This window comes from Lagopus muta, chromosome 16 (assembly GCF_023343835.1).
Source record: "Lagopus muta isolate bLagMut1 chromosome 16, bLagMut1 primary, whole genome shotgun sequence".
In the NCBI taxonomy this organism is placed as follows: Eukaryota; Metazoa; Chordata; class Aves; order Galliformes; family Phasianidae; genus Lagopus; species Lagopus muta.
Window position 1 is genome coordinate 8495734 of NC_064448.1, and position 24410 is coordinate 8520143.

Consider the following 24410-nt stretch of genomic DNA (forward strand, 5'->3'; position numbering starts at 1 on the left):
ACTGTCTGGGCCTCAAAGCCTGGCACACAAGAACAACTGCTCTATTGCCCCTCTGTGCTCTACCATTGCTGAAAGGCTGGCTGCTGCGTAGTTTTGAGCCCAATACCCAAACACACTGGAGTCACTCGGATCTCTGCACCTTTCTCCTTTCAGGAATAACTTCACCTCTCCCATGACAGCCAACCTGCACGCTCTGCTAGGAAAGGCTGCCTGCTCTATTCCGGTCAAAAAGCAGCACTGGAGCCCCCTCACAGCTCAGCGCTATGAGGAACCTGTGGTTATACAGGGGTATTGTTCAGTAAGTACCTCCTTTTAATTGTAACTTGCACCATTTTCATAGGGAAAAAAAAAAAAAAAAGGGTAAAGGGGCAAATTCTGCACGTTGATTTCCTTTCCCGTTACAGTGGGAAGTCACCCGCTGCAAGACGCTTTCACACAGAGCATTGCTGGTGGCAGGAGAGAGCTCGGATGGTGCCCAGTCCAGAAATGAGCACCGTCTGCACCCGCAGCACCTCTGGGCACACCGGCAGCCTCGCCCCAGCCAGCCCCTCACACCCCACCCCGCAGCCCCAACCGCGGCTCATCGGCAGGCATGGGCAGGTCACACTTCACCAAGCCCAATGTCAACATGCTCCCCCCTCAGTCCTCCATACATGGAAAATGCCTCCAGATGATGGGGAAAGGAAAGGCCTTCTGCTTGTCCCTTTGGATGACACACAAGCATGGAGGCAGACGCTGTCCAGCCCCAGCCGTGGCACGGCTCTCAGCTGTCATTTTGGTTGTTGCACATTGTTGCATTTTCAGGCCATGGATGATATTCTCTGGGAGATCTCCAACATCAAGTCAACCAAGAGAATTACAAAACACATCACAGTGTGTGGATGAGACCTTCTCACTCATTTTCCTACAGCTAAAGATAAATTCCTCATCCCTGGCACGACAGGGCAGTTGATGGCTTTGGTGAGAATAATTTAAGGCAACTGCTACTTTATACAAAGAAGAGAAGGAGGTTAAGTTGTAGAAATTCTGACTTTTTCTTGGTAGATTGCAGAGGCCAGCCACAGCCTGGGAGCAGGGAGACTGAACGGAGGATCTTCAGGTACTTTTACTTAAGGTTCATGTTTGCAGTGCAACCTTGGGATCTCAAGTCCTCCTCATAGGTGTTTCCAGGTGACTGAGATTTAATCCCCACCAAGGTCCATGGTCTCAGTGAGCAGCAATGCCTGTCCCAGACACAGATGAATGGGAGAGTTAAGGGGGAGCAAAACATGCAATCAACACAGAACCATTGCTGTTTGCATAGCTTTCATCTCTGCAGGCTGAGTGGCAATTAGCACCAATGAAAGCAGTGCCCTGCAGTTTCAGCCCTGAAGACAAAAGCCTACACTGAAGTGTGGGAGGAGCACCTTGCATTTTGTTCCTGTGAGGCCCAAGGGTCAGGCTCAGCCCTGATAGATTGATTTAGGAATAGTTAAGCCCAAGGTGACAAAAATCTTGTGCAAACTTACAATACATTCCTGTGTCCAGAAACCCCACAGCCACAAGAAACCTCACAAGATTTTACTGCCGCAAAATTCAAATGCAAGCCCACATCCTAACTCAGGTGGAAGACCTGAGCAAGCTCCAGCTTAACTTTAGTCAGATACACGCTGCAGATCACACTGATCTTTAGTGATTCAACTACGTAACAACAGTGGTGGTACTGGTACTGGTGCAAATAGATCTGAAAACTCCAGTTTCACATTTTCTTTGTGCTTCTGCCTCTTGCTGGGCTGAGTGCATTCTCACACTGGAATTCTCATTCTTTGAACCACATCCTTCCAACAGGGAAGGCAAAACTACACTGCAGGACTGCATTCAATAAAAACAGCTCAATTTTGAGGAAATCAATAAATACCCACTGAAATTACTGCACAGATCACTTTTGGAATAAACAAGAGATAACTGAGAATCTCAACACCTATTGAATAAATGCTCATATATTTCTATCACCAGTGCACTTGTTAATGAACAGCTTGTGTTGGCAGTAAAGTTTGTCAACTATAAAATGTCCACAGCGAAGTCTATAAATTGAGGACAACATCTCACCAACTTTCTTACCTTGTCTGAAGGGGACCTCATGTCAAAAAATGTACAAATAGGATGGCTAGACCAATGTTCAGTAAGATGACCATGCAGATCACAATTGTGTTAGGTCCCTGAAAGAAAAAGTAATGACGGAGTATTATACAGCATAGTTTTAAGTGAGGAGACCTGATAGAGCTGCCTTGATTCTGCTGCTCAAATATATGAAAATCACCCATTCCCAATGAACATGCCTCTGGCCTGAATTTCAAACTAATTGAATATCTACCACTGCCTACCTATCACTACTCTACTCCTATTTCTCCCCTGCAAATGTCTTAAGGGAGACCCTGGCCATGCGCAGAGAAAAAGCTAAGCCCATTTCAGCTTATTCCTCTGAACTCCTTTCTCCTTACAAACACATAATCTGTGTTTGTAAAGCTGCCACTTTCAGGATGAACAAATCCATCTGTGTGCTCTTATCTCAGACTAAAATATTTCCAAGCGGTGCTTTTTCTAAAGTCACAATGGAATTGTCTGTGTCAAAAGGACTGTGAGAAGAAGCAGGCTAACAAAATGCAAGGCATTACAGCTGCATTTGCTCACTGCAAAATGAATATCAGGGAATACTCTTTAAATCCAAGAAATCAGTGATTTGATAACATGGATCAGCTCGTGAGGTGCACCTATGGAGTGGAAGTAATGGATAAAATAACACATCCTTCGTGTTCCTCCAAACTTTCCAAATTCATGCAAAAGGGTGGGAAATCAGGAAGAATGTAGGGAAAAAAAAATCACAAAATGTCTGTTTCCCTCAAATTTTGAAATTCCAGGCTTACTTCACTGGACCAACCATGGAAGCCCTCATGGCCGGGGACACGGAAAGGACAGGAGGAAATGACCTTCTGTGCCCCCACAGATCTCGAGGGGCCCTCTGGACTGAGCAGTGTGGGAAAAGTTTCCAAAGGTATTTGTGAGGTCGCCCAGGCCCAGGGCTGACCCCCAGCATTTTGGTCTGCATGAAGCTGGTCCCAAATCATGTTTAGAGCCCATACTGAGACAAATCCGGCAGGTGAAAACGGAGAGTCTCCTCCAAAAGGCTGTGGGGGCCCAAAAAGAGCCCCTAGATGCCTGTCTGTGCCAACTGCAGCCCTGAGACTCCAGGCCCTTTGGGGAGAGAATCAACAGGGGAAAAACAAGGCTGAAAAAAAAGCAGTTCCTACAACGGAAAAGGAACAGAGCTGCTGCTGCAAAGCTGTCCCAAGAGCCGCCCCTCCACGTCCCGCTGGTCCCAATGCACCCCCACACCTCACCTCGTCACCCTCCTCCGCATCCTGCGCTGCTGCCACCGCCGCCACCGGGGCTGGGCTCCGCTTGGCCCCCGCCTTGTGCTCCGTCCGGCCTGGTGCCCGGCCCTCAGTCTTTCTGTCGGCAGCGGGCTCGCTCCTGCTCACTGCCTTGCGCTCAGGGCTGGGCCGCCGCCTGGGCTGCTTGAGCTCCTTGGGCTGCGGCTGCTCTGCCTTGGCCTCCGCCTGGGGTGCATGCCTCTCTGCGGGCTCCTGCGTATGCACCGGGGTGCCCCCGCGCCTCCGAGGCTCTCCCTGGGGCTCCGGGGATGGCGGCTCATGCTCAGAGAGAGGCTCCTCCTCATAGTCCGCAGCGGGGGAGACTGGGGGTGTCCTGACGGCGTAGCTGTGGTAGCCCTTGTAGTGCTCGACGTCGGGCTCGTGCGCCATGCGCTGCAGCGGCCTGATCTCCATCTGCTCCGCAGGCCGTGCTGCTGCTCCACGTGAGGCCGGACGGCCTTCGCCATCGGAGGCCCCGCCACCGCCCGGCCCGGCCCAGCTGCCAGGCCGCGGGGCTCCGTCCTGCTGTGCTTTGGCCCGCTTGGCCTCCGGAGGGGTGGCGGCGGGACTCGGGGCCGGGCTGCGGCGGCGGGGAGCCTCATCCTGCTCATGCAGCTGGGGGCTCTCAGGGGGCGTTGGGGGTGGCGGGGCGCCTTTGGGCTGAGGGGGTGTCGCTTCCTCCATGTTGACGGCGTGCTCTGCATTCTCCATGATCTCCTGCAGCAGCCTCCGCTTCTGATACTCGGGGCCTGCAGAGAGAGGGGCGGTGGGAGAGGGTTGGGGGAGGCAGCAGGGCCTGGCTCCCTGCTCCACGTGCCAGCACCCCATCAGAGAACAAAGCACACCAGCCCAAACCCAGGGCTCGCAGCACCTTGCTGTCACCTTCCCCTGAGAAACAACCCTGGCTGTCTCAGGACATGTTTTTTTAGCTTCAAACTCACCCTGTGCTTTTCCCCTTTTGGGCTAAAACAAGCTCCCGAGAGAACGGAATGAGGCTGCATTTTCCACTGCCTGCCCCAAAGCAGAGCCTGTTTCCAGAAGGGATTTCCTTCAGATGCAAATCCCTGCCTCGCACTGCCCTGCAGGGAGGAGCGAGCCAGAAGCTCTACATGAAACTCAGAAGAAGTAAAAATCTGCACCCCAGCTTTCTGTGGTTTGGAGTGCCACAGAAGGATTATCCTGAGCCTAAAGGGATCAAGCTCTCATCCAAGCTTTTTCTTTTTATTTTTTCATTTTTTTCCTGGCTGGAAAACTCTTCACTGTGGCTTCTTTGGTGTCTAACAGAGTGGAAACAAACAGTTACGTGGGGACGCGCCCTGCCTTCTCAAGAAAGGGAGGTATCCCCAGGTGATCCATCTTCTGTTGTGCTATATGGGAAAAACATGTTTCTTATGCACAGATTGGGGCTGGCAGTGAGGGCCAGCCCCCCTCTCTGCACTGACACAGACACCAGCAAAATCAGCTGGCACCATCACACAAGGTGACTCGGGGCTTCGGGTTTCATTCTGGCCACATCTCCAATGCTGAATTGTCAGCTCTTAGCAACGTTCTGTCACTTCAGTTATCATTAAATCTTTACTTCTTGTTAACCCTGGGCCAGGTCTGCAAAGCAAATCACTGAGGAATTCATGCACAGCCTGACACTGAGGGCAGTCCTTCATTCTGTGGTGCTGGCAGAGCAAAATCTACCAGGGAATGACCAGAAAAGCCTGAAAAACAACAGTGCTCTGCATAATGGGACCTTGCAGGGGCCCTTGCGTGTCCCTGCAGGGCCCTTGCATGTCCCTGCAGTGCCTGTAGCAAAGAGAACATGAGCGTGCTCCTTATAGGCATCGTGGAGTTGCAAATCAGCAAGTCCAAAAGAAAGCACCTGCTTTTGGAAATGGTGTTGGTCTCATTCTGCTGAATCCTAGTAATTTTGAGAAGTGCAGACATACAGAGCTTGGCACGCGCTCTTGAACAGCACAGACCATGGAGCCACACTGTCCCCAGCTGCTTCATGGTTCCTCCCCTCCTCTCCTCCACCCCAAGGACTAACGCAGACTTGACCCTACTCTGGAAATTGGAGATTGGTGCTTCATTCCCTCTAATAAATCATGGGTGTGATTTGCACGCTGCTAACTCCTGCCCACTCAGGGCCATGTCTCTGCTGCGAGGGGGTGGTAGGGAGAGAGGGCACTGATTTTAGCTGCTCTGTCTTGCCTACACGCTCCTGTCAATCAGCAGGCAACCCATTCAGGGCCATTTATTTCTGGCTGCAAATGGATTATTTGGAAGCCTTTTCAACAGTTGTTCAGACTCCTCAAAATAGGCTGCCTGCAGCTCTGGGCTCCTTGCTATCTCTTGGTGCTCTCTTCTCCTCCTAAATAACACCAAAACTCCCAGCTGCCTGGAGGGGACGGCACAGCCCAATCCTCCTCCCTTCCCCAGCATCTACCTCACTTCCTTCACCTCCCAGAACATTTTAGCAAGAACTTTGGCTTTCATCACTCCCGTCCAGGTCTTTAGGGTTAACATCCTAAAGGAAACCCAGAGCTAAATACTTATTAAAGATGTGCATGTTGGATCTCTGTGTTTTTGTTCTTGGAAGGTGCAGCCTTGAAAGAAGATACACCCCTCCTTGTTATATTCTGATCACTTAGTGAATGTAGAGATTAAAAAGAATTGTAGAAGAAAAACACACACCAGCCTCACACATGGCCAGGAGACCCATTGTGCAGAGACCATTTCATTTGTCTCATTCAGTCACTACAGGTGGAAGAAGTGCTCCAGCTAGATGCCAAAAACCTTCCAGCAGGAATTTCAGTTTCTGTTACTTCTGCGCTATAAATACCCCAGTGTGCAAAGGGTGGATGTGGAGCTGTGAGTGGCAGCTGAGAGGCTTATGCCAGGATCAAGTGATGTTTAGCTATTGTTAAATGAAGTGTCACATGCTGGCTCATGCCTGTGCCCAGCCACTGTGGTGGTTCCCAGCCCAAAGGCAGCTCTGAGGCCCTGCAGTGCAGCAGGAGGAAGGGGCACTGCTCCACTGCTCTGTCTCCCTAGCTAGTAGGTGCAGGACTAGTTGGACACACAGGGAATTTCAGCAAATATGTCAATGTCTGGCTGAGCACCAGGTGTGTGCTGTTCCTGCTGCCTGTCCTGAGCTGAGGTACTGCCACAGCGTGGAGGCACTGCAGTCAGAGCAGCAGGTTCTGCTGAGTAGCAGGCAGCGTTTGGCTTCTATCCCCAGTTTTGATGTTGTGACAGATGCTGGACATTTGATCCAGGTAACAAAATCACATCATAAGGAAGATAGGTTATGAAACACAGGCGTTTGGATCTGTTTTTTTGCTCTGCTATTACCTCCCTTCTATGAAAATGAAAACTTCCCAAACACAGGTCTATCTAGTCCATTCTAGGGAAAGGTAATGGCATTGACAGTGCTGCTTCTAACACTACACCTCCTATCTACTAATCTCCAGCGCTTGCTTTTAGAGAAGGAACCTCTCCAGTGTTTTCTCAGCCATGTAATAAACGGTGATGTGAACAAATATATAGGAGATTAAGGAAATAATATTTTGCATTATCAACTTTCGTACAGGATATTACAGCTCCTAATTAGCTGAACCTGACTGCACCCTTGGTGCAGTTTGTGTCCTCACAGGATATGAGCTATGAGTCAATATGCAAAGCTGTTCCAAGAAAAAGCCGCTGCAGCTCAAGGAGTGCATTCACAGGAGTGCTGCAGACGGCTCCCAGCTCTCTGCTGGCCCTGGAAGACACTGGGAGGGCCTCATAATGGGGGGAAAGAGGCAGGGAGCTTGGAGGGCTGCAGAATTCCTCCAGGCTATAGTAACACCTTGTAACAGGAAAAACAGCAGTGTAAGATCAGCAAATCTCCCATGTGCAAGGGGCTGGCTGAACTTGGGCAAAAGTGGATCCGATTTAGATAGAAAGGCAGCTTCCTGAGTTATAAAGTGGGAGAAGCATTGGAACAGATTCCCCAAGGAAACTGTGAAATCCCTTAGAAGAAGCCTCTTGTCTTACCTGGCTGGTAGAAGTCTGGGGAAAGTTCCCTGGCCATCATCCTGGCTATGCCCGACTCGTTGTTAGCTGCCTGAGCTGCCTGCTCAGAGCCTTCAGCCTTGGCTTTGGCATGAGTAGTCCTGCAGAGAGAAGAGGGGACAAGAGTGAGTGCTATCTGAGCTGACATCAGTGCAGAATTCCAGCAAGGGGCACGAAGTGTTTAAGGCTGAGGTGTGACCAGCAAATGGAGCAGATGTATTTGCAAACATGAGCATGTTCACGTGTTGCAGGGAGGCAGCAGATGGTGCAAAATGGACTTGCTGCCATGCTGCAATTCATGATGATGCCCACTCTGAGGAATGTCTGAAGTACCTTTGCAGACTTCACAGGAGCACAGAGGGACAGCAAGGTGATGGCTGGGCACCACTGCATTGTCACCACCTCTGAGTGAGCTGCTGCACCTCACCAGCAGCAGCATGCCTCTTGTCAGTACTGCTGACACATTTCACCCCAAATTACACTCCTGGAGCTCTTCAGCAACAAACTCTGGCTTGTCCAAGGGAATTCTCTGCTTGCAGCAGTCCAGGGGCTGCTCACAGCAGGCACAAATGCTTGGAAAGGCAGAGCCTTTGCTTCCCTCGCAGCCTCACTTTGTGAGCTCTCTCTGGCCTCCTGCTTGCTCTCTAGGGCCATCACAGCTATTCTGCCCGCCGGCTGTTGTATTCCTCACATACCTCACACTCAAGGGCCTATGATCTTTATGCTAAAAGTAGGGCAAGCTTTGCAGCCCAGCTGCTCACAGTCTGGGAGAGAACTAACTTCAAACAGTAGGATCACACCTTAAAAACTAGGGAGGGTGAAGCACCATATGCTCAGTTGCTCTGCTCCACCTGTGGCTCATGGAGGCTTTCCCCATGCCTTAATGCTTCCCAGGGCTCCCTCTGTCTCCCATGCTGCATGCAGCAGAGTATGCACTGGCAGCACCAGTGCAAAACCACTTATTTTTGAGCAGATATGCAGTTAGCAGCCCTTCAACACCACTTTATTACAAGTTTAATGAGGTCATACAATGTCTGTCGAGCTATTTAAATGATACCCAGACTTTTCAAACTCAGGTTGGAATTTCATTGGTCCTTTCCCATTAAACTCAGATGCAGCATGCAGACAAAACTAACTTTACTCTGAAAACTTGACAGCTGCAATGAAAAGGTGATAGAAATGCTGTTCTGATACCCCTGATGAGTAGAAGATTATATATACGTGCATACGCACACAAGTTATTTTGGATAGCTGTAGGGAAAGAATTAAAGGCAGGGCACTAATCCCAACTGATACAGGCACCGGTGTGACTTGACAGGGAGCCGAAAATGCTGCTCAGTGCCCTGAGATAGAGCAGAGGATGTGGAGCTGCTGTGCCCGGGACGGCGTCTCTCTGGGACGTCATCCCACTGCTGCAGACGTGGCTCACCCCTGCCTGCACCCACACCTTATCTCCTGCTTTCTCTGCAGGCTGAGCTGCCTGGGATTGCTGTCATTCTTGGTCTTTTTATCCAAAATTCTTAAACCCAAAGAGGCTACGTGATAAGGGAGAAGATGGCAGTTTTAAGCCACTGCTCACAAGCAGGGGGTCTGAAGCAGCTCGGAACAGTGAAATCACCTCCTTTTTTGGTAGCATGTAATCAGTGTGATTAATTCCACTGAGGTCTGGCAGGGGCTGAGGGGGTGGCTCTATGTTCTCCATGCCCAGGGATCAGAGTGGGCTCAGCAAATCCCAGGAAGCACAAGCCTGCATGATACCAGCCCACAGACAAGCTCACCAAACAGGGAGATCAGCTCTTCACCCCAAAGGATGTGTTCCAGCCCCTGCCTTCGTCCTGTTGCTCTGGGATGGGAATCACCACACAAGGATAAAACCTTCCTTTTCAGCCACTTGGTGAGCAGAGGGTCTCCTGGCCACTTTTCAGACCCTGCAGGAAATGGGCAGCACCTGGAAGCAGAGGGTTCCTAGAGATAACTTCCAAAGAAGTAGCCTGGCAGTGGACTGGATGCAGAGTCTTCTCCCTCTGCTAGTAGAAGCAGAGCTGCACTTGTGCTGACATGGAACCGAAGGGGTGCAGATGGATCCTGGCATGCCTGGTGACAACACATGGTGCTAGAGGTGACAGCACAGCTCCGCAGTACAGAGCTCTGTTGGAGCACCGTGACAATGCACAGCTTGTAGGGAATGGCCCAGCCATAACAATAACATCAAGTCTCAGAGAGTATTTCTGAATGCATTATTTATCCTGGCAGTGTCGGGGAGGGGAGGTCAATGCAGAATAAAACGTGGCCACAGTGGCAGAGCAGCAGACAAATAGCAGGCACCCAGGGAGAGCCCAGGGCACAACCAGCAGCAGCATTCATAAGCCCGTCTTCAAAGCAGTGCTGGCAAATAAGCTGTGAGCATGTACCCAACCGGGGGCCAAGAACACAAAGAGGAGCCCTCAGAAACCAGCGCTGGTGTTCCTCAACTCAAGAAAGGATGCACGGGGTGGGGAGAAGCGCTCCCTATTCCCAACCAGAGCAATCTCAGGGATTGCAGTGACTGCTGCAGGACGCTGGGAGCAGGGAGTTAAATGCTTCACTTCTCCCCTGGCACGGCTCTAATGCTCTAATCGTTTTTGTATTAGTGTGCAGACAGAGCTCCACTCCCATCCTCCCTGGCCCTATCCCAGCAGCACTGCCTGCTTCATTCCTGACTGCTGCTGAAATCCCCTGCGGACACACGAGCCGCAGCTGAGCGCTGTGCTAACAGGTGAGGCCCAGAGCCGTGCCAGCAGGGCCGTCTCTTCAGACAGTTTATGTGGTTTTGCACATCCACATTGGCTTAGCCTGTAAATGAAGCTGGAATTAGCAGAGAATGCTGCAAATACCAGGAGGGCTGGGGTACCTGCAGGTGCGGCAATGACCTTGCAGCCAGGAGCAGGGGGAGACCTGAGCCCTCTGCCCCAGCTGCTGTACATCCATGTACTCAGAGAAACACAAACCTATCCAGCACTGTCCTTCCCTCTCCAAGGACTCCTTGTCCCATGAGTACAGCAAACTGCCCTGTGCTGGATTCAGGTCCTGCGGGGACAAGTGTGCAAATTGGGCTAAATGCCATGCTGTCAGCACGGCCGTACAGAGCATAGGGAAGTTCAGCACGCTTCCATGGTCATGCTGGTGGCATTTTGTCCTTCTGAAGAACCTTCAGATAACAGTTTGTCTTGGCAGGGATGCCAGCAGCACTCAAGAGATAGAGGGAAAGCCGCAGAAGTGCTTTTGCTGATGGCAGTGTGGTCCCTTCCATGCTTCTGTGTTCACATTGCGAGGGAAGAGGACAAACAAAGCACAGCAGGACAGATGCTTTCTGGCTTCTTCATTTTCCACACCACCTTTGACACTGAGGCCATCCTTTTCTTCCTGCTTACCCCCATTCCATCTCCTTTGTGTCTCTATCTCTGCCTCCACACACACACAGATGCCAACACACTTCTGTTACCCACTATCCCCACTTGCCTGTATCCAGCCCATGGGACTGGAACCCCCTTTTTGTTTCATCTCTTGTGCCACATTCCGTGTCCCACTGTCACCCATCTGTGGACCCACCCAGGGACATCCTGCTCCAGCAGCCAGGCATACATTTTGTTGTCCTATTGCTCTTCTTATTCTATCATTTGTGTGCACATACCTACTCAGTTTAGACTCCGACACTCCCAGACTGTGCTGGTTTATATCATGGTCTCTGTGCCTGCAGGGTGTGATCTGTGCATAAAGCAAAACGAACTGCCTCCTATGGGAAACATCCACATCACTGTAAAGGAAATCCCCAAAGAGGAACCACCCTGGCCTGCAGAACAATCCTGACAGCCAGCTCATGAGGTACCCTGGAATTCTTACTGGCTGCACCAGCACTTATACTGAAGCAGTGGCACTGTGAACTTTGCTTTGTGAACTTTTTGAACCTCTCCTCACCGCTTCCTGCATAAGGAGCACAAACAGTCCATTCTGTCTGGAGAGAAGCATCCTTCACTGTGCTTTGCTTCAGGAGCACCTGGCAGAGCTCTCTGAGACTTAATGATTTCAGCAAGCATTAGCCTTTATGATTACATGGTAAATTTTTAAAATACCAAAATGTTATCCTTAGCTCTAAATAGCTCAAAGCTACTTGCACCTTTCACCAAGGGATACTTCCCCTCAGAACAGTTAAAGTGACAATAATCTCACAGCAGACAGACATGCAGCTGTCTGCAAGACGACGACCTACAGACCCTGGTCCTGCAGCAAGAGCACCTGCAGAGATGTCTGGGGGGGAAAAAGCAGATTTGCTGCTGCTGACCCCGCAGGTGTTTAGGGCCATTCTGCCTGGGCAGAGCAGGGCATGGATCCAGCCACATCACAGTGGGTTGGCCCAATGAAGCAGGAGGGCTGCAGCACTCACTGGTTTCAAGAGAGCCCAGCCTGACCCAAGAGCTCTGCCATATAGGCAGCATTGCAGCCCAAGTGAGCTTTAGCTGAGTGCCAGCCCAGGATCGGGTCAGGAGGTGGGCATTCTCTCTGTGGCACTACTGGCTTCTTCAATTGGAAGTCTGAACAACTTCTAATTCAAGTTCTCTTTTCAGGTTTTAGTAATCTAAATCCAGAGAGTGAGAAAACACAGGCTACATTTTGGTGTTTCTTTTTCCCAGTCAAGAAAGGAATAACAGGATTTTTTTTTAATTTTTTTATTTTTGTAAGGAAATGAAAGCAGGCGTATTTCTTAAAATATTGTATTTGGTCAGAAGCCCAGTGATTCATCAGTCTAAGGCAGGAGCATTTTTCTACCAGCCTCTTTGTCTCTCAAGTTGATATTCACAGGTCTGAACCCAGAGGAACAAAGAGACGAGGCTGTAAGCTAGGATAGCTCCTGCATGCCTGCACCAGAGCTGTAGGGCACATGAGGGGATGGGGACATCTCAGCAGGTCCCAAAGGGGCAAAGCTACAAAAACTGGGACCCAGACAACTGAAGGGCTCTCGCTGGGCACCAGCTTAAGCTAACCAAATGCACCATGAGGAGAGAGGGATTCTGTATCTTAGGCTCTGTATTTGAATCAGACATTTTACTCCTATATTTTTTATTGTTCAATATCAGTCTCTATCATGTACCACAGAAGTGACGATAACCCTTGAGCAAAGCCTGGCTGCAGCCAACCATTTTCAAGCCCAGCTCCCAGCCTTTTGGAGGGGACTCAGCATGAAGCTGCCATTTTCCAGCCATTTTCCAGATTGAAGTCTCACTTCATTTTTCCCTCTGAGTGTTTGCAAGCTGTTGAGATAAGGATTTCCCACTGGGTCAGATATGAATCCCACTGGCTAGGCCATACCCACTGATGTCCAACCCTACTCTCTCATGGGATCCCAGTAAGTCCCAAAGGCCCTGGAAAACCCAAGAAAGCACTCCGCCACCAACAGCTGCGTTCTCCTTAGAGCTGTTGGAAGTGCATGGCCTCTGTTACCTTACCAGAGCATGAACGAGCCTCAGAAAATCCACGTGAGGTGGAGGGGAGCAAGACAAAGCCACACGCACGCTGCGCTGAAGTCAAAGCATATTTCAGCCCAATAGCCAGTCCTGGCCAAAAATGTGTCTGTCAGAGCTCATGGCTGCAGCCAGGCTGGCTGGAGGGGAGGCCACTGCAGGGAGGGATGAAGGAAGGGTGAAGGTGCAGCAATTTGGGATGCTCTGCTGCTCTCCCACACAAGCAGTGCCCGGCAGAGCACCTCACGGTGCAACATGCGGCCGAGCTGGGGCTGCTGCTGGCCATGGCTCCCAGCTGTCGCGCCCGGCAGCGCTGATAAACCTCTGCTATGCACTCCCTTATTTAGTCAGGACGCTGTGCTGACTGCAGCGATTCCCGGACGTCATTTGCACCTTCCACGAGCCCGAGTGCTGAGGCTTGGGAAGGCTGGGAGCAGTGGGACGGCTGGCAGGGCAGCTTTGGGAAGAGATACGGGGCCATGGATGTGAGTTGAGGGCTTATATATCCAAGTGGCAGGATTGCAGGGCAGCTGTACATTCAAAAAATTTTCAGAATGTGATAATTCCTAGTTATATCCTCCAGTCACAGAACATCCAGCTGCTCAGACTTCAGGGCCAGCATTTATAGATAACAGGTGAAGCACACCAGCATCCTTTGTCCCTTATACCTCACTTCCCCATTGGCCCTACAACTTCCGACAGACATATTTTAGTGCTGTTAGCAGGACACATACCCGTCAAAGTAGCTAGAGCCTGGCCAGGCCCACGCCATGCAGGACGCATGGCAAAGTCCCTTTGTTGAATTTAGTCCAAGTCAGTGGGAAGCACAATGGCATGCAGAGGAGATCACAGCAGGCACTGCTACGCTGGGACAGAGACACTGATTTTGTCCCTCAGAAGCCCCACCAAGAAGGAAATACGTGCTCCTGTGAGCTGTGCAGCTACTGAGTGCACAGCTTCAGCAATCAAACTTCAAAATGCAGCCAGCCCTGCCCCTCCTCTTGCATTCTATTCTACCCTATCCCATTCCATTATCCATTCCATTACAAATCAATGCCATTTCCATCCTCAGCTCCTCGCACAGGTGGAAAGCAGATGGATTTCCAACCAGAGGGTTCAGGAGGGACCCAGGCAGGGTAAGACAGCACTGGAGTGGGCAGGAGCCACCCAGAGTGCTCGAGCCCAGTAGGCACTGGGACCAGAGCTGCCTGCAGCCCTCCCGCTGCACTCACACACCAGCACAGCTCGTTCCCTGGCTCTGCTCAGCACAAGTACTGCCTGCCTGTGCATCCCAGCGTGGCCACGTGCCTGAGATTCCTACGGCACAACCAACAGAGGCAGCCTCAGCACTTGGGCTTGTTTTCCTCTGAATTTCTAAGTCTTAAAGAGCCTTTTATGGTGTAAAAGAGTGAATTCTCCTCTACATTCCCCAGCAGCTGGATTGCATGTTAGCTCAGCTCCGTGAGGGGCTCCCTCAAGTGCCAGAAGCAAATGGAACCCAAATACCGCACACAATGACAGGGGCACATGGAGGCAGCCAGGTATGGTACAGCCCAGCTGCTCAGTCCCAGCAATTAGTTCCTAGCAGTAATTGCATGGAGACATCGTGTCCTCCCCAAACAGCAATTCATGTGGCTTCAGAGACATTTCTCATGTAAGGCACATGGTGCCCTGCAAGGAGTAATATAAATACTCAATCTAGGGAACTCCACTTTGTAGTTATGGGCTGGGGAGACATTAACAATAGCACAGCCCTTTATAAGCTGCAATAACTTATTTTCACAGCCCGCATGCAAATATTCTCTGCTGTGGGTGTAGAAACTGAGGCAAAGTTCAAAGCCAAAAGAAAGTTGGTGACAGAGCTGGGATTTCTTCCTAGGACCATTTCTAGGCAAAATTATTTATATTTATACTTGATCCCAGGGCTGAGTGGAACAGGAGGGAGAAGGAGCACAGCATGAGGCGGCTGTTTACAAGACAGCAGCAGAGCCAGAGCAGCACACCCCAGGAGTGAAGGCAGATAGAAAGGGTGAGCTGCAGCCCACAGCCAGGAGAAGACAAGTGTTGGCTTTGAGGTGGGTTGAAGACCACTGGGACTGCAAGGGAAAGCAGCCCTGCACAGCACTGCGCTTCCACGAGCCCTAAGAAAGGAGGACGTCCCAGCAGTGCAGTGCAGTGCAGTGCAACCTCTGATTTCCTCCAGCTCTGAGGTTTCCTTAATAGGAAATTATCTCCCAGCCATGCCGGGAGGGATGCGGTCCCCTGCGAGGGCAGCAGCTGCATTCCAGCCCGATGGAAAGTGCTGCACAGCCGCTTTTGATCCAATGTGTAAATAGTGTATAATAAAAAGAGGCTTATATAAACTGACTGACTTCTCACGGAGCGGCTTTTGCAGCTCCAGCCTCCTTATTTCAGGGTACAAGTGCTGCTGCCATGCTCTGCTGCTGGGCACGGTGGGGTCAGCGTTGGTGGAGCCTCCCCAGCAGGACAGGGTCTGTGACACTGCTGTCCCTGCATGACTTCTGAAATCTGGATGGTTTCTCTCTGCTGGTTGTTCAGGCAACGGGGCTTGGAGAAAAAACAATCATATTCCCTGCAAAACTTTGGAGCCAGGAACACAGAGGCGTCTCCGGGCTGTGAAGGCGGGCAGAGACAGGGTTTGAAAATAAAGAGCCTTCCCCAGGGCAATTATTTCCTATGACTGCGTGGTAATAAAGCAAATTTGATAACTAAACCCTAAAAAGGCATAAAGCAGCACAGCACTGCAGCAACAGTCGTCTCCCCGCAGCCACAGTGTGCTCCCCAGAATCATGGTGGCAGAGAAGAAAGGGGTCACCATCTGTGTGCCATGAGCCCCAGGGGTCCTTGTCACTGGGCAATGACAATCCCAACCACAGAGACACAGTGCCACCGATCAGACACACGCAGGGATGGGGCACACAAACAGGACTTTCCCCTGCCACCCCCAGAGCTGCTCTGTCTCATCCTGGCATGGACACAAGGGGCTATCAGCACTTTCCTCTGCAGCTAGTTGTTAACACAGCTAATCCTGAGCACTGCCCACCTGTCTGGTCTCAAAGCATCTCTGCTGGTGCAGTGAAAACTGAGGGGTGGCCATGAACTATAGCACACACCATGCATGCTGCTCCTGCCCATCGGACCTGCCGTGGCTCCACAGCCCCAGTTCAGAGACCAAGAGGCTGAAATGCCACGCCAGCTTGGAGGCAGTCTGGAACTGCCCATCCTGCCATACCATGGGCTCCAGGGCAGAGCCATGCTTTGCTGCAGTGATCCTTTGGGATGCTTGCTGCTTATGAGCCTCTTGGGGTTACCACATTCAGCAACCCCATTAACATCACCATGGCCACTCTGGTAGCTTGGTGAGGCACCAGACGATCCCGTCTCACCAGATTCCCACCATTTCACCACGTACCCCCATCTCACCAGCTCCTTGTCCCCACCAGTCCCCACTGGTCATCAGCTCCCCCAGCCAAGGGGAGTAGGGGACAGGACTGGGAAGGGTGAGAAAAAGGAAAGAGTTTGGTTGGAGCCTGATTTCACTGTGTGGGTGTTTGCTACAAGGACTCTTTAGAGGCTGAAAAAGGGGATGGAGACAGCAGAAAGCTAGAAGCTCTTCCCCATCCCAGCAGGTCCTGAACACCCATCACTGGGCTGCCATAAGGGCAGTAAAACAAACAGAAATTGCAGAGAGCCACATTTGACCCCATTGCTACGGTCCAGAGGGACACATGGGACAGTGACCACCACCCCCAGGACTCCACGCACCCACCTGGATGCCGCGATCTCTGACTTCTGCCGGGCGATGGCTGCTGCCCTCTGGGCCCCCTCCACACTCCGATCCACCTTCTGCCGGATCTTGGCGCTCTTCAGAGGTATGACACGTTTCTTCATGCCCTTGACGAGGACGTTGTGGCGGTATTTGCCCTCCTCCTTCTTGCCGTCGGGCAGCGTGGTGCAGCCGTAGCCGTGCCGCAGGTTGTCCAGCCACTCACCCTCATACTTCAGCCCGCTGGAGCGCTCGCTGACTCCGTAACCCGAGCGCTTGTCGTTCTTCCACTCGCCCATGTAGGTCTCGGTGGTGGTGGCATCGATGTCGGACTCAAAGGGGGGATACTCCTCTCCCTCTGCCCCCTCGCCCAGGCTGGCGGTGGAGGTGGCATCGCTGGCGGCCGAGCTGATCCCGCTCTCGCTCTTGAGGAAGCTGACGCGGCTCTTCTGGCTGGCCAACGACGACTTGGACTCGGACTTCTTCAGCTTCCCCAGCAAGGAGCCCCTGCGGAACAGCCCCCCCTTCTTCACCTTGCCGGCCTCGGCGTCGGCATAGAGGCTGAGGGCAAAGCCGCCGCGGGTGATGGTGGGCGAGGCGGGCAGGCTCTCAGGGTGGGCGGCGGGGGAGTCCTGCTGCGGCAGCGTGCCGTTGCTGTGCTCACTGCGCAGGGAGGACAGGGAGGTGCGCAGCGGGGAGCGCACCACCGAAGCCATGCCGTAGGGCACGCTCTGTCGCACGCCGTAGCCGTGCCGCATGCCATTGGTGAACTGGCCCTGGTAGGTTCCTGTGGGAGAGAAGAGGCAGATGGTGAAGCAGCCACACGAGGGCAAAGCACCGCGGTTTGGTGGCTGCCGTGGGACAGGAGCGCTCGCTCTGCCCTCCTCGAGTCCAGTATCCAGCAGCATTCGCCGACCTGCAAAAGCAGCCACAAGGGAGCAGGGATAGAAGACACGAGGTGGTGCTGGCAGGGGACAGAACTCCCTCAGCATCTGCTTTGCCCCGGTACAGCTTGCCTGTGATCCTGTGACCAGACTCACACAAACAGCAAAGCAGAGAGTACCGTATCTCCATGAAGGGCTCCTCCAGCTCTGCTCTCCTCTCTGGACTCAGCTCAGGAGAGCACATGTCACACAGTGAGGAACATAGAGGAGATTGTGATTGCCTCAGCTGGGGCTACACCTCAGGTTTGGGACTCTACTGAGACCTAGCGGGACCGGAACACCTCAGGGGAATGGGAGAAGTACAGTTCTCTGCCAACCTGGTCTTTTCCCTCTCTGCATCTTTGCAGGCCCCAGAATGGTAAACTGGAGATAGCAGCTCTGATTTTCTCACCAGGATGCCAAGAGACTTAAATTAGCAGAACAGCTCTTGGGAAGAGCAGGAGAACCAGCACCAACACAGCCACCCTGCCAAGCACGCTGCGAGCCCCGTGGCACCATTCAGGACAGGACATGAGAAGGCTCCCCAGCCTTAAGCCCTCCCAGCCCCATTGCTCTCCTCACTCCGTAGATACAGTTGCCTCAGAAACCAGCAAAACCACCCAAAACAAAAGCAGTATTCAGCTCTGCTCTCATCCATCAGCCGGCATCTGGAAGGGGCCATCTGGCCCCAAAACACTGTGGGTGAAGGGCTCTGGGGAGGGCACAAACACCCTTGGAAAAGGCCCCCCCTGCTCTTTGCCCTCCCAGGCCTGGTTCCATGCATGGGCAGGGGACACGTTCACTGTTTGTATCCAAAAAGTCTGCTTTTCATTAAGCAGCAACAGAGAGCTGCCAGGAGGCACCACCATTTGGGGAGCGAGGCCTTTCTGCCAGCTCAGAAGGAGGGGTGACTTGGCTTGCAGGCATTCATTCCCACATTCAGATGCTGTTACTGAGACCAGGGATGACCCTGGTCCCCAGAGAGCAATTGCAGCTCCTTCTTTGGTGATGGTGGGAGTGCATATTTTACGCTCTCCCAGGCCACTTCTGCAGCATAATCTCTACTCCGAAGCTTCAGGTTTCGTTGAAATCCTCTCTGGACCCGCCTGTGGGGTGTTAACTTACAGTTTCGGGGGCCAGGAAAGGCAAGCAGTGCCCAGGCAGGCAGCAGCTGCTGCCCCCGGCTGCCACCCTCGCTCCCTGCCTGGGGTATGGAGGATTTCTGGCTGCTGCAGCACTGCATCTCCCCACATACCAAAGTGAGGGCTCACACACTGCAGAGCACCTGCACCAGCCACAGAAGCAGCCTTTCAGAGCAAGGTGCCTTTGCCAAGAGAATCTGTGGGTGCCCCATCCCTGGAGGTGCTCAAGGCCACGTTCAATGGAGCCACGGGCAACCTGATCTGGTGGGTGGCAACCAGCCTACAGCAGGGGGTTGGAAATAGTTGGACTCTAAGGTCCCTTCCAACCCCACATTTTGCTCTGTAAAATGGTAATGAATCTTCCTAACACGGAGGTGCCACGTGCTGCCCTGCTCTTGTCCCCATGAGGAGCCCCTGAACTCAGCACCCCATCCCTGCCTGCATGGCAGCGAGAGGGGCTGACACTCGATAGTGTTGACACTGGAGACCTCCTTGGAGGACAGGCCAACCTTGCACATAGCAGGCTGCATCTGATATCGCTGCTGAATTAACCACCTGGAAGAGGAATTCTAGAGAAGTCTCATGGGCTTAGGAGGCTCAGCCCTCCAACAATCCCAGCTCCATCCTTTCTCTTGAGCAGCATCTCCTGGCTGGGTGGGAGCTGGAGCTCACTGGCACGTCCATGTTGCACTGTGATTTATGGTGGCTGACTGAGGCTTCGTGCCTGGGCACAGCCATCAGCCTGGAGCACAGCCAGGAGGTCTGGGAGCAGCTCGATGTGCTGGGACAGGTCACAGCCTCCTCGTGTGGGTACTGTGGCCAATGGGGACATGGTTGGGATGGGCATGGGGAGGTACTGGGCACCACCATCCCTCCCTATGCCCATACCAATGACATCTGAGCCCAGACTCACAGTCAATGGAGCGTCAGCAACATGAAGTTGGCAGCACAGAGGAAAAGCACTGCCCTGGAGAGTTCATATTCCTGGGTTCCCCCTCCACTGTTGCCATCAAACCACAAGCAGCCTTGGCCAATACATTTCATGTTTTCCTGACTCAGTTTCCCTCTGTGGGAAGAAACACCCTCTTTTCCCACCAGCAGCACAGACATGGGGCTACTGCAGCAGGGGAAACATCATCACCAGGATTCCTTTATAGCATAAAGCATCCTGAGGGCAGACTGCTTTGAAATCACAAAAGGACTATCAAAGTGGTATGGCCACAGCATACCATGTGTGCCATGGGGGACATGCAGGCACCACCATGCTGCTTACAAGGAGTTGAGATTCTGTAAAATAATAATTAAAAAAAGAGCAGCGAATGGGAATAGAAACTGTTTCAGGTATAAATGGAACAGAGCTGTAATTCTCTGCTGCAGGGACCTGCCCGATCAGTTCAGTGTGCGCTGGCTCTGGAGAGGGGAGCAGGCAGTGGGCTGCTGGGGATGCCCATGGGGTGGGGATGCAATAACTGCATGTGTGAAAGAAAGCAGAACAGGGACAGCACTCCAATTATGCCTTGTTGCCTGAATTTTCTCTTGCTGCAATGATAAAATGCTGCTTCCTCTGCAACGCCCAGGTATAAGGAGCACTGCCTTCGTCTGAGTGAAGCAGAGAGCAGCCGTGCCTGCATTCACAGGGTGGGAAGGACTGAGCTGCGGCACTGACAGGGACTTCACCCCAAGCACACCCATTCCCTATGGATGCCTAGAACACATGGCAGCAGGATTGGTCCAGCTGAAAGCTTCAGCCTTTGCTGCCATCAGCACTGCATCTCGCCTGCCCAGCCTGCCTGAGGTGCTGGGATAACCAGCAGTGAATGTAAGTAACACACACAGGCAGGTAAATAATGCAGACAGCTCCAGTGGTGTCGTTGCCTTCCAATCATGTGCTGTTACCCAGGTACAGTGATGACAGACATGTTAGACGTGGTGCAAAAGGCCAGGAGCATCGTGGGGCCACGTGCAAGACAGAGCAGCAAAAACTGAGTGCTTCCTTGCGTGCCAGCATCAGCAGGGGAAGGGCTCTGACACTGCTACCTCATGGTTTTGGTTGGAAAGGAAAAGTAGAGAGAAACGGAGAGGAATGGAAAGACACAGCATTAACTCGTGGGTCACATTGAGCTCTGTAGCAAAGTATTCAGATGAATACTGAAAGCTGAATTATTTTGCAACAGAAGCAGTCAACAGGAATCAGGGTGCTGGACCTGGAAACAGGGACTTGAGTCCCCGCTCCCTTTCTGATGCCCCATGACCTTTGACGAGCTACTTTATCAGCCCTGGCCACACGGAGGGAATGCAGCATTGTGTTCACAGACCTGCAGTGAAGAGGCGCTGCTGCCATGGGGCACGTGGGCCATCTGCGAATAGATCCACATTGAAACAGTTATTTGTACAGCAAAGCAGAGCTCTGAGCAGGACTCCCCTATATTAGCAGTAAGACTCTGCATTAGCAGCGACGCTACTTCCTGCAGCAAGTTTTGACAGAGTTGAGCAATCAGAGCCAAAGCACGTACCCAGAAATGAGGGCTTCCTTACAGGGGGAATAAAACTTCAAGGCAGAAATCAAACAGCCAAGTGTTTGCTCATAACTTGTGTTACAAAACCATAGAACCACAGAATCGTTAAGGTTGGAAAGATCACTAAGTCTTAGTTGGACCACTAAGTCCAACCATCAGCCCATCAAAATGACGAGTTCCTTCGTGCTCTACCTTGCACAGCCCAATTCACTGCCAGCTTATCTGTCCTGCCCTGTCCCTGCAAAGGACTCCAAGCTCTTTTCTGTTAACAGAAGCAAGCACACACATGCTTTGAGCTGGGACACTCAAGGAAATGTCCCATAGAGATCCTCTGTCTGACCACACACACTAGCAGCTCTGAACCACATGGCTGACTTCAATCAGAATTACAGAAGAAGAGCCCTTGAAGTCATCAGCCTCCCACAGGTGTTTGGTAGGGAAGAAGAAAGCAGCCTGGCCAGCTCTGAGCTCAGTTACATCGGGAGCTCATATCTTACCAAAAATCAATATGGGATTTCAATAAGCTTTGCTCCAGATTTGGGCTTAATGCAGCCATCAGCCTCAGGCAGCCACAGGATACAAATCACAAACAAGCCTGTAAGTGCACTTTAAAGCATAAAGTTTGTAATTTTATAAATGTATATATTTGAGGTTTACGTTACATGTAATCTAAAGCACCAGCATCAGCTGCACCGCCCTGCAGCCCTCACGCAGCTGTGAAGCTCCCAAGGAGCTGCCAAGCTCTGCGTGTGCACAAGCACTCCCAGGGCCCTGCTGTCCTTCCATGGCTGCACCTAGGGCTCACAAAGCTCAGCTGCAGGGCTGGCAGTTACCAGAGGTGTCCAGATGTTGGCCATGGCAATCTCAGCTCAGACATGAGTGGCTCCCATCAGCAGCATGGCCTCAGCTGGGCCATGCAGATAGCTGCTATGTGCATAGGTGAGGAGACCACACAGGAGCAGCTCTTGCAGGTCATGGAGTCATAGAATGCCCTGTGCTGGAAGTGACTCCAAGCCCTGGTCACATCCATCCACCTCTGCGTAGCAGATTTGCTGGCTGGCAACAACAGGTTGGCTTCACCTGCAGCCTCGTGTTCACCTTCCTTCTGCCCCAAGCTTTCAGAACAAGACCTAATTCAGACTCCTACAGAAAGCTTGAATTCCATTCAAACTCCTCCGGCACCTCTTTACATTGCCCTCCGTGACATGAACTCAAAATTCAGCAGCTCTGCACCCCCAGGGAAGGATGTGTTTCCAGTGAGCAGTGAGGGATCTGTGATACTTCGAGATCTTCATGCAGTTGCTGAGACAGGATGTTCCATGCTGCTTACAGCTACCTGACGGCTGTACCATGCCATAGTGACTGGTGCTAACAGTAACCCGCAGCAATCTGCACCACCACGGCCATGCCCTCAATTGGTCTCTTTTCCTAAGGGCTATAAATCCAATGCTCTTCATTCTGAAGACCTGCACCATTACTGTTATTTTTCTTTACAAAGTAGCTCCATCGCACGTCCTGGATAAATATAGATGTAATTCTGATACATATTTTGCAGCGTATTTCTTCCAAATCACCCTCTCTATTTAGCTATCCTAAATATGGCAGCGTGGAACACTATAGTACTGAAGAGCTACAGAATTACTTGCACAGAGATTCTTGCGATGTTTCTAACCCCAAAATTACTACTAAAGCAAAATCACAATTAGACTGAGTCCATACAGAGCACAGCACACATCCGCACCATGGGAGAATGGGAGTTCCAAAGGAACCAAAAGGGTTTATTTTAGGGAAAGACATGCAGCTAAGTATTTTAAATAGCTTTGATAACCACGTTTCAGCAAAACAGATGTCCAGGCATCCAGCCGGAGGCGTGCGAGGAGCACTTAATACATAGGCAAAGTGCACTACGATGCTGGAGGTGGCTTCTATCCAATGCACAAACATTCCCAGCTCGCCACCCAATGAGGAGGGGACAGGCCGGCCGCAGGCGCGAACCTGTGGAGCTGGGGCCGGGGTTCAGCTGTGAACAGCAACGATCAGTCAGTGGGAAAAGGAGCCAAAGGCCATGCAATGCAAGGTCTGCTGCTGGGATGCCAGAGGCAGCCGATGCCCGGCCCTCACCCATGGGGACAGCAGAGCTCACCCCATAGCCACAGCCGCCCGCTCGCCCCACACAGCCCCTCACCTCCATCTGCGTACGTCTCGGTGCCGTAGCCATCCTGCAGGCCGTTGTTCCAGGTACCCTCATACTTGGCTCCGCTGTTCATGCTTTGCCGCGCGCCGTACCGTCCCTTAAAGCCGTGGGTCCACTCACCCCTGTACACCCACCGTCCTTTGGTCTCGATCCCCAGGCCGTGCCGCTTGCCCTGGGACCAGTAGCCCTCGTAGGTGTTGCCGCTGGGCCACGTGTAGATGCCCACCACCTCGAAGCCGTAGTTCCAGGAGCCCGAGTACTCGCCCTGCCCCTTGGGGCCGGTGCAGATGCCGTGCCCATGGGCTTTGCCCCCTTCCCATCCGCCACAGTAGGCACCTCCATCATCGAAATCGAACCTGCCCCCGCTCATGGTTCCCCCGCTCCCGGGCTGCTCCCTTCAGCCGGGCAGCAGCAGCAGGTGGGGGCACGGCTGCCCCATGGCAGAAGGCTCTGGGTGCTCCTCACCCGCCCGAGGGGACTGCGATGGGAGGAAGGAGAAACTGGAAGGAGGGGAGAGGAGAAGGGAGGGCAGGGGGTGGTGGAGGGCCCCGGGGAGCCGAGCGTGGCCAGAGGAAGGGGAGGGATGGGGGGGGGGGGGTCCCGAGGCAGCCCCCGCCCCGCTGCTCTCCTCCCCGCCCGCAGAGAGGTCAGCACTGCCCTAACAAGGCCATCGGATCCCAGGAGCTGCTCCCAAAAATAACCCCGTGGCCCGGCCCCCGCTTCGGGGCCCTTTTATGAAGGAGGAGGGAGATTCAGCCCCCCCGCTCCAGCCTCCCCACCTCCGGGCAGGCGGCCAGCAGAGGCTGGGAAAGTAAATGCCTGCCGAAAATAGCGGCTGGGAAGGGGCGCCTGGTTCCTCACGTCATCCCATGAAGATGGCAGAGGGAGGACAAGGA

The 24410-nt window shown here is 52.5% G+C and overlaps 1 protein-coding gene across 1 annotated transcript; it reads right to left on the reverse strand.

Moving 5' to 3' along the window:
• Positions 1 to 271: 271 nt before the first annotated feature.
• Positions 272 to 24091, reverse strand: JPH2 (junctophilin 2). The gene is made up of 6 exons (XM_048963288.1): positions 23506 to 24091; positions 16743 to 17526; positions 7440 to 7558; positions 3378 to 4159; positions 2101 to 2198; positions 272 to 1223 (listed from the first exon to the last, which is right to left on the reverse strand). Exons 1-5 carry the CDS (start codon positions 23882 to 23884, stop codon positions 2118 to 2120), a joined length of 2145 nt encoding a protein of 714 aa, XP_048819245.1. The 5' UTR covers positions 23885 to 24091; the 3' UTR covers positions 272 to 1223; positions 2101 to 2117.
• Positions 24092 to 24410: the final 319 nt, after the last annotated feature.

Bases quoted from the DNA above. Each gene is read 5' to 3' on its own strand.
- JPH2 (XM_048963288.1), bottom strand. From the start codon at position 23,884: ATGAGCGGGGGCAGGTTCGATTTCGATGATGGAGGTGCCTACTGTGGC. The intron at 17,527-23,505 runs GTGAGGGGCTGT...TCTCTCCCACAG, and splicing joins CGAGACGTACGCAGATGGAG to GAACCTACCAGGGCCAGTTC. The intron at 7,559-16,742 runs GTGGGTGCGTGG...TTCTCTCTGCAG, and splicing joins TCAGAGATCGCGGCATCCAG to GACTACTCATGCCAAAGCCA.